A 10,614-nucleotide genomic window follows, 5' to 3' on the forward strand; every position below is an offset into this window, starting at 1 on the left:
GGCTCAGTTTACTCAAAATGTAAACTGAGATGCTGTTTATGTAGAACCTTCATTCTTGATCAGCTCTCTGTAGATGGAATATAAGAACTGTCTTCACTTTTTTAGCTGTGAACCAGATCTATGGTCATTTGTGGAGAATAATGACTCCATTTCAAAGCTGTCATCTACTGTTTATGTGCAATTTGTACAATTTTGTGCATATGGAATATAAAAAATAATACCACTTTCTAATACCTTACTAATACCCTGTTAAACAGATTTTGGTCCAGATTCTCTGCAAACCTTTCCCAGAAGGTGCGGTTTAACAGTCTACTGAAGCAGTGTTCCTATTAGTAAATGGTAAATAAATGGTTAATGGCTATATTTATAGCACTTTTATCCAAAGTGCTTTACAAGGTATTTTTTACCCATTCACGCACACACTCACACATTGATGGCAGCGAGCTAACACTCAGGGTGCTGGACAACCTTCGGGAGCAATTTGGGATTCAGTGTCTTACCCAAGGACACTTCATCATGTGGATAACCTGCTCTATCTCCTGAGATACAACCACCGCTGATGAATTTAAGGGTTAAAAAGACAAAGCTGGAGGGATTTTTCAGACTTGGCAACCCCAAGGTTTTGTCCTTAATGGCGTATAAATAATCTTTAAAGCATTAGTAAATGATTTATTAAAGATCCCTTCTAGACTCTCCTTTGGATTTATGTCTATGTTTTTTCCACACAAAATGTTCAATTACGTAATTCAATATTCTTGTAATTACATCTACTCTGTCTCCCTCATTGAAAAGCCCAGAATCTATAAATATGCAAATATTTTTCATTTCAAAAGTTCAACTAAGATCTCTCCTTCTTCACTGAAAGGTCCGTTCTCAGTGTATGTGCGCTTCAAGTTTCCACATGACACTGTGATTTTGTGACATTACTCGGTGTGATGTCACAAAATCATGGTCGTACATACACAGCTTGAAATCAAATTTAAGGTGAGCACAAGCCCTATGAGGAAAATTTGTGATTTTGAGCTTTATAAATAAAATTGACTGGACACAGCAGATGAATGAGAAAACATCCTTTTAGGGTCACACTCTACACATACATCATTCTACACAGTGAAGGTCAAACATCCAAATGACGTAACAATAGGCAAACCACATTTTGAGTGGAGGTTTTTAACAATAATGAAGCCATTAGTTACAACTTATAAATCTAAAAGTTGGCTTAGGAAGTCGTACCGAAAGGATGAAATCATCATTTCAAATACCGTAGTACAAAATGTCACATACCTACAAAATTACCTTAAAAAATTCAGCTGATTCTCTTCTGTCTCTTTTTGCCTGAGAACATCGATGGCCATCAATTGTAGCTTCACTGCACACATTCATAGCATGCATGTTTTGCCTTTAAGTAGTGGAATACATCCTGCACTATGCTTTTGTGCTGAATGAGACATTCAGTTACCCCTACATGTGTGTCAGTATGTTAGATGTCAAAATGTATGTACAATAAAGATAAATCTCTGTGCGCTTACTGTACACAGTAAATTAAGTGGCTTTCATTCTGTGATCCTCTTTAACTTTCATTTCCCTACTGGGGTTGGGCTGAGTGAAGGGTCTAAAGCGTTCAGCATCCTGTCCGCTCAGTGCTCGTCCAGCCTGGGAGAGAGCAAGCAGATGTTGGTCTAGATTACAGCTACATTACAATGTTAGAGCTACTTTCCTCTTTACCCTGAGGGGCTTGTTCAGTTCTGTCACCAAAAGATTAGAAGTGGTCAGCAGTCTGTATGAGAGCACTGAAGCTGAACAGCTGAACAAGAAACTTGTTTTTCCACCCCTGAGGTTAAGAACCTTCATATTGTCTGTTTTCGGTTTAATGACTTGGAGAACCTAATTTCTGAACAAAAGTCAGAGGAGAAATGGCACAGTTTGATTTCCCATCCTTAAAATTGTTCTTTAATGTCAGCTGGGGTAGGAAGGTGGTTTTCAATAACTCACAGATATTAAAAGGGCCCTAGGTCATTGATACAGACAGGCCTTGCTTACTGATCTTTACTGGGTCACCTCTCTTGAAGATAGAAGACCCCAAAATCACTATTGGGATTGGAGAGTGTGAATCATGAAGCTTTTTTTATATGAGAAATGTTTGGGCTGTCCTGTAGAACCTAAGTCTGATGCTATTTTCAGTCAATACAAGCCCAGTTAACCTCATCCACCACAGAAAAAGGAGCCCATGAGCACGTAGTCAAAAGAGCACGTCAACAGAATTTATGAACTACAAGCCCAGACATTATCTCAGTGCTCTCAAAGGGTCGTTCCTACACCAAAAAAATGTTGAAGTACATTATACAACCTCATCGAGCTTATGTAATAAATTAAATTAAAATGGATTCATCTAAATATTTTACAGATGTTGCATCATCTGTCACATTATCTGATTTAATGTGTAGTAATTGGAAAGGGCTAAAAATATATTTCTATATTTTCTATATCTTTCTTTTTATAAAAAGAAAAGAAGATTCAGATTCAATTTTTGTAATCAACAAGCTTTAAGTTGGTATTTATTAAAATCCTTACTTTCTGACAACCCACGTTTCTTGCCATCTGTCAGGGAGTGCATTTGTCAACACTATCCCAGTTACGAACTGGTTTTTGGAGTTCCACTGGTTATGGTTTGTGTATTTAAACATTATAAACTGGTTTCAGAAACATGAAAAAGCTCATATCTTGGTTTTGAGAAACATAAATATGCTGGAGTACTCCGAAGGAAACCAAGATACTGTGACATGTCAACTATATTATGGGGCAACTGTGGCTCAGAATTTATTTTAAATATATTTAATAATATATATTAAATAAGTGATGATAAACAATATATTGATGACCTACGCAGTGAAATGAAAGTGAACATATCAACCAGGAAGACAGGCTGAAGCATGTAGGGTGAGGGTGACATAACATAGTCATTGTCATTAAAGGGACAGTCACTGGTTACCAACTTCATGTTATAAAGCCATTGGTACAAGAAAATGTACTATATGCCTTTAACAAAACTCCCAACAGATCAGTGCTTTGTCATCCCCCAAGCCCCAACTTCCTTATATTGCTGCTGACGACCCATTGCTGCACTGCTTTATGTGTTTATCTACTGGTATGAGAATACGATTTTTTTCTCTAGATGTTCTTTGTGAAACCAATAATGATTTGACAGAATGCAACAGTAGGAAATGAATGTGAACAATGTCTGATTTCTGATATTCAGTTTTTAAAAAAACAGTTTTAGAGCGGTATGGGTTAAAAAATATGATCATTTTGGAGGCTGTAATTTATGGTCCTACTGAATTGTATTGTGTTTTGAGAGGTTTTGCCTGTATTTATTCTACCCTCATTGATATATATGTTTCACGGGGTGTGTGTGTATGAGGCAGCAAGGAAAAGGATCTAAATGCAGACAACCAGGCAGACAGGATCAGATCAGTGATTTTAATGGTAAACTGATACAATGGCTTACAGGCCAATGCAGCAAGTCCAAACTGAAGTAACCAAGATTCCACAGGTTAACAGGAACGGGGCAAGAAAATGTACAGGCAGGAAGGCAGGGGCAGTTACAGGTACAGATTCAGGTAGAAGAAGCTGGACAACAACAACACAAAGCAACATTGCAACCTTGATGACCTGGCCTGGAGCAGGTGGAGATGTGCTGGAATAAATACTGTGGGGGGGTAATGGGGGAATGAGGAACAGATGAGCAGGTGGAAGTAGGGGTCATGGGACTGAGACTGGTGGGAAAGACTGAGGGCGTCTGTTGGATGGATGGGGGACGGCAAGTCTGGAGAGTTCCTTAGAAAGGCATGGGCATTTACAGGTGTTGATGTTGTGTCCAACCCCTGTTATTATAATTTTAACTTAAATTCTCTCTCTCTTCCATACTCTCAGGTAGTGACGAGATATGTATCTCATATAAAACCACACTGCTAACATACTGCGGGACTGCTCTAACTTCTGCCTTGCACACTGTTAAAGACTGTGAGTAAATATACTTTGTAGCTGTACCATAATGGTAAATAGTATCATGGTAGGGCATTTGTAATAGATGCTTCTCACCTCTTCTCTTGTCTTCTCTTTAGATAATGGAGCCAATGAATTCACTTCAGACTGCAGACATTCAGTCACAGCCCGCTGTCCCACTGCCTCCCTCTATCTGTGTTCCTCCCAAACTGAGAGATGGCGAGTGTTACCATGTCTTCATTAGCTACAGCAGCACTGACTACCAGTGGACCCACTCCCTCATCAACCAGCTGGAGTCCTGCAGCCTGCAGATCTGTTACCATGACCGTGACTTCATTCCTGGCCGCACCGTGTTGGAGAACATGTCCGACTGCATCCAGGAGAGCCAGAAGGTCCTGCTGGTTCTCAGCCCAGAGTTTGTGAGGAGCCGATGGTGTCTCCTGGAGGCCAACATGTCTCTGTTCAGAGACTGCCTGGAGAGGAAGCCCATCGTCCCAGTGCTGCTGGAGCCAGGAGTCTCTGTTCCTCTCCACATCTGCCACCTCACCTACCTGGAGGCCAACGACCCCAACTTTATGAATAAACTGCTCAAGGTGCTCTGCACCCCAAACCAGCAGCTTCAAGGGTCCACTGTGGTGCCCTTCCAGCCTCCCTCTATCTACAACGGGAAGGCCCTGCAGCCTTTGACTGCTGTCAATGATGAGGGACTCTATAAATGGGATGCTGGTCAGTTCAGTGACATGGACGTGCCAGACCAACTGCGCCTGATCATTGAGGACCAAGGGAAGTACAGAACAGCTGTGAGGATGATCAATAGTGTCTCTCAAAATGAAGTGTGGCTGCGCCCACTCTGGGTTAGAGTACTGATCTACATAACTGGTGTAATATTTTGTTTACTCTTGGCAGCATTTTCTACATATATGAGCCTTATAGTCATTGTTTGCATTTATTTGCCCGAGTATATAAACGCATCCTCTGTTGGAGTATGGGTGCTCACTATTTCTAGTCTCTACTTTGTTTCATTGGGGTTGATTATTCAGATTTGTCTCTGGAAGAAGGATGATGAGAAGTACATAGTGAGGAAGATGCAGAAAGCTCTTGGTCAAGCAAACACAATCCTCTCTGAGGAGAAGGTGTTAATGGGCTGTCAGTCCAATTCAAAAATCTATCTGGTGTATGTTTCTCTGGACGGTTGCAAACAAGAGTTTGCAGAAACATTTTCTGAGCAGGCTGGTGCTGAGGATATGTTTCAAAGAGCTCTGATCTTTTTCTCGTCAGGTTATGCCTGCTGCCTTGCTAAAAGACACTTTCCCTTTCCCCTGCCCAGCTCCACTGGTCACCTGGAGGGAGGGGTGTGTTTCTGTCAGTATGTCTCCCAGCAGCTGAGTTCAAAGCAATGGAAATAGCAGTAACAGTATGGCCCTGGAATGGACCTGCAATTTACGATTAAGTCAGTACCAGTAGTGATTCAAGACAAACATTATTAGAAATATTTTATAATGACCCCAACATTTTTCCAAAGCAATTAATTCCCTTTTTATAGCATATAAATTTAAATTGAGTTGCCTTGAATAAAACATACACAACAATGCTGAAGCTGTTGGTGACAAAAAGGAAGGGGTTAATGCAGGGAAGGCTGTTTGTTTTGTTTTGTCATCTCTCAATCTTTCTCGCTGTTAACATTTCAAGCTTTATTAATAAAGATCAAGTGACTGATTTACATTCTCAGCCTGACCCAATCATATGTGAAAAAGGTGGTTTACTTCATTATAAGTTTCACTCCCTTTCTAGAAAACCATGTACTTAGAAAATAAGACATGTCAAAAGGATATAAGGACAAAGGGGTATTTTTCTTTTTACAGATATTTGCTGCTGTATCCAAAGACAGAAATCACCTTCATGCAAAGGGTTGCATAATTAGGATTTATCAGTGAAACCAAAGGGCCATAGTCTCTAGTCATCTGTAGTTACTACAATATATGGACACAGAAATCCTTAGTCATTGAGTAATGCTAATGTCTGAGGCTCACCAGCACTGGTGTACACTTTTCCACTTGCCTGAAGGACAACCTGAGCTGAGACCAGCAGGGTTTGGGTACACTGCCATACAAAGGCAAACCGCAGTAACTACACATTTGGTCAAAATTGAGTTAAGACGGGATTTGGACTTTGTGACATCTTTTTTATCTTCTTTCTTATGTTCCGTTTCAGAGAAAATAGCGTGTCAAATTTGCAGGAACTACAAAATCCTGACAAAACCAAGAGCTTTGACTGCAGATACTGCAGTCTGCCTTGGCAATCTTATCCCGATCATCGCAAGCTAACACTCTCTCACACACAACCAACCAGCCAACCAAACAGAATAAACATTGTGCAATCCTGTGGCAAAACCGTGGTTGATGTAATATTGGAACGCAAATATCCAGAGAATGGTAAGGAAGACAGCAAACAAAATATGAACGGCTAGTCCGGCAAATGACAGCATATAAGCACCTAGCCAGCAATTAGCTAGCTAGCTAGCCGCTGGCAAATTACACGCAGACAGACACTTGTAGCCTACCTGCTCCCTTGAAGGCAATCCACTAAGACAACCTCATGATAATCCAATTGATAATTCGGTTCATGTTTCTTGATTGGGACATCTCTCCATGTATCAGGCAGCTAATCCAATTGTGAAAGGTAGCTAGCTCAGTTAGCCAGCTAGCTAGCTAAAGTTAGCAAGAGTCCATCTGTGCTGTATGCAGGGCTGCTATAATAACGATGACCATGAGCAAAAAAAATCAAACAGTTTGTCAGATGAAAACATACGTAGCTATATGACACAATGATCTTTATGTCATATGTACAAGCTAGGGGGTTGTGTTTTTTATTTTTATTTTATTATATTTGTTTGTTGTTATGCACCATGGAAAAGAATGGTGCACTAAAAGCAAAACTATTAAGCAGGTGCCAATAGACAAATTAGGGGAGAAGCTTAACAGAAAAAAATAAATAAATTACATATAGTGTAAATAAGACATGATGTGTCCATCATTACTTAATCATTACATCACACATGAGAACCTGATTTGTGTCCCTTCAATTAAAGTCATGTTGTGATTCTCATTTGCAAATAATTACTTAATGTTAAACTATTATATAATTAAATATAATAACTCATGATTAAATCCTCATGGGCATGCATTAGTTAAGCATTGCTTAAGTATATGTTTTGTACCCTTTATTAAAAAGTTTTGCCCTCATTTGGCACACAAAAACTCAACAAACAATCTTTGATCTACAAAGCCCATTTACTTGTCTATTAGGAATCTTTACAGATAACGATTTGTGAAAGATTGATTTTTGATGCCAAATTATATACATTTTTAAAGTTTAATAACATAATTAACACAGTTGCCTTTGCGTTCACTCTCAGCAAACAAGAATGGTTAAGCGTGGAGGACCGAGTCCTCGTTACTTTTTTTTATAGTGATAGTGAGCTGCTGTAGCAAAAGAGTTTCCCCTCGGGGATTAATAAAGTATTTCTGATTCTGATTTTTCAAACTGAGGCTGAGGCATCATAAATCTGACTAGTTCTAAGTTTTTTATGTCAGGTCTGGGGCTTAAGGCAGCCTGAGGTATAAGATTCTCTTCTCTGGTGCTCATTTGACAAAATTTCATTGACCTTTCCCACTGATGCTTATCCGAAACAAAGACCTGTTTGAGATGTGAGTGCCGCCATGTACCACAGAAGAAGGATCAATATTGATATATGTCCTTTATGACATTCAGTGACGGGATTCAGGATATGAAACAGAGACATGACACTGTTGCCTGAGGGGTCTGTAGCAACAAATCCCAACAAACAGTAAAAAGACACTGCTGGGAAATATCAACCAGACCAAGATTGCATGTCAGTGGGGTGATGCCGGGGTCATACTGTACACATTCAGTTCTCACTGTGCCTGATGAGAGGTGGAGATGTCATCTTGCTGCCGCAGTTCAGTTAAAACTGAATTTGGATGGATTAAGCGCACATGTTTCAGATTTTAAAAAAGTGCCTGGCTGCCATATAATCATGTTGTTCACACGCATGTTGGAAGTGTAGTGTGGATATTTACTCACAGAAGCAATGGTCAGTCTGTCTCATCCACAACAATGACTTTCAGGCTGGTTTAGCTCAATCACCTCCGCTCCTGTCACATGTATTAAAGTTTTATTTCCTCTCAGCATTACAGTGTGCATTTGTGTCTGTGTGCATGTACAGATGTGCTTGAGAACATTACCACATGAAATTATTCCTTGATCCACAACAGCTATTACTGTATTCACATCACAGCAATGTAAATGGCTCTGTTCTCATGTGCAATGAGCCCAGGGCGCTGGAAAAAATTTCTAAATTAGCTCTCAAAACTGCCTCATACTAGCTACTGTTACACTATGGCATGTTTAGAATTTCAATGGAGCTAATTAAAACATTCCCCTGCAACGAGGTGCGCCTGTGTGGAGGGATGAAAGAAAAACAGCAGATGGACAATGACTTGCTGAACTAATGAAATGATTGACACAAGCAAATTACTTGGTTTGTTATTTTGTTGATTTAGGTTTTAGCATCAAATATTCACTTAATGTGGACTAGAAAGGTGGCTAGAAAAAAGTTTGCAGTTTCTTCCTTCATAGAGCACAGTGACTGGTCACTTTGAATCCTTAAAATGATAGAACACACAATTACATTAACAATAAAAATCTTTTTCACCTCCTGTAGCTAGTCGTCAGTTTCTTCCTTCATAGAGAAGAGAAGCTGTACTCAGCTTGAAGTCAGTTCATCCACTGTCTTTAAAGTTGCGGATGAATCTCTGGCATGCCCTTCACGAAAGCACTTAAATCCCGTTTTCTATGTAGCTGTTCTGGCTGGCTGTATAGGAGTGTGGTTACAGGGAAACATAATGACAACTGCGTGCTGGCTCAAATAAAACTCTTTTTAGTTAAAGTCATTTCCCCCCCAAATCCTAAAATGTTAAGCTCTTAACAGCTAATTTAACCTCTTCTTCTGTGTGTGCTCTATAGCACTATTTAATTATTGTTTCATTAAAAAGATATTACGGCTATCATAATCAACCATTCTGGTTCTCAGCAAACCCACGAAATTCAATTCACTGGCATGGATGTGGGACAGCTAAAGAGAAACACATTTTATTACGCAGTCTTTGGGAAAACAGTTTTACTAAATTAAATTAGAGTTTTACTAAATTAAATTACCGCTGACCCAGAGAACTGCCAAGAAGATGTGCTACCTATGAATATGGTGCAGAGCAAAAATAACTTTCCAAAGTGTCCGTGAAGATTCTCAGTCACCCAGGTCATGTGACTAGTACCAAGTCAAAAGCAACTGAACTTTATGAGTTATTTAGAAATGATGAACCATCTCAGATGAGTGGCAGATTTGTGTAAAAAGGAGAAAGGAAGACACTGCTCCCTGCCGAGAAATAGCCCAACACCACTTGTGATTTTGACATTTTTCTGTTTTTGTACAGGTTAAACAAAATATAATGTGTTTATTAGTGAGCTTTACAGGTGCTGGAAGGCAGATTTATACCTTTGGACAGAGCCATGCTAGCTGTTAGGATAATAAGTCCCAATCCAAAGTGTGGTTCACCCAAACACGCTTGTAGAGAGGGAACAAAAACTCTTGCAGCAGCATGATGGGTCTGCCATCATCACCCTACCTGACCCGATTTGAGTAAATATAATGTGGAATATAATTTTGATACTAGGAACCAGGTGGACCAATGAAGACCTCTACCTTCTGCTTTTTTTGATGAGAGCAAAAATCTTCTTTCAAGTGTGTTCTTGGCCAAAATAGGCAGCAAGCACGAGTTTCAGACATAAAATAGATAACACAATAATAATAAGTATGCCATAAAATTAAACTGAAATACAATAACAGAATAATGGATACAATTTACAATACAAATCACCGGCTGCATTCAGTTTTTTGATTTCCCCAGCTTTCTGGAAGTGCAATTGCTGGAATACTCTTTTAATACAAGTAAACCTTTAAGCCAAAGGTGAAAATATTTATGGGCCAAAAGCCTGCAACATGATTTAAAAATGTATCTCACCCCTTAAGAACAGTTCTATGACAGTAAAGCAGTTAAATAAACTGTATAGAAGGACTGTAGAAATACAGGTGCAGCGCCACACTTTACACCGTGCTTATTTCTGCCTCCTCGCCATGTTGCTTAGGTCTGGAATGTCAAGACAAACATGATAAGTGGCCTCCTGAGGAAACGCGTCCTGTCAGCTGAGACAAGAATAGGAGACACTTCATTTGAGCTCTGTTGTGCCGAGCTGCCTGTGTCGGCATGATAGGCAAAGAGGGAGACTGGTGCCAACAGCGACTGTTTTTGAGTTGCATAAATTTTAATTTAGCATGCTTGTATTGAACCACTGAATAAATAATAATAATGCATTAATTAAATAAATAAGCCTGAATTTTTAAGTTGTAAGCAACATTTCCTATGCATCCCCGTGAATCCATGACCATCATATTGTGCATCCATGTGTAAAGGTTCTCAGTTCAGGTTGTGTGCTTTGTAATCATTGCTTAAATGTATATATAGCATGATTATC

At 39.5% G+C, this 10,614-nt stretch overlaps 1 protein-coding gene across 1 annotated transcript; it reads left to right on the top strand.

Moving 5' to 3' along the window:
* Positions 1–2,995: 2,995 nt before the first annotated feature.
* LOC122874850 lies at positions 2,996–5,730 on the top strand. Its single transcript, XM_044193304.1, has 3 exons — positions 2,996–3,145; positions 3,931–4,020; positions 4,122–5,730. The coding sequence occupies exon 3, from the start codon at positions 4,125–4,127 to the stop codon at positions 5,406–5,408; it is 1,284 nt and encodes a 427-aa protein (XP_044049239.1). The 5' UTR covers positions 2,996–3,145; positions 3,931–4,020; positions 4,122–4,124; the 3' UTR covers positions 5,409–5,730.
* The last annotated feature ends 4,884 nt before the right edge of the window (positions 5,731–10,614 follow it).

Source organism: Siniperca chuatsi, linkage group LG4 (genome assembly GCF_020085105.1).
Source record: "Siniperca chuatsi isolate FFG_IHB_CAS linkage group LG4, ASM2008510v1, whole genome shotgun sequence".
Lineage (NCBI taxonomy): Eukaryota > Metazoa > Chordata > Actinopteri > Centrarchiformes > Sinipercidae > Siniperca > Siniperca chuatsi.

Coding starts and splice junctions, on each gene's coding strand:
- LOC122874850 (XM_044193304.1), top strand. CDS start 4,125: ATGGAGCCAATGAATTCACTTCAGACTGCAGACATTCAGTCACAGCCC.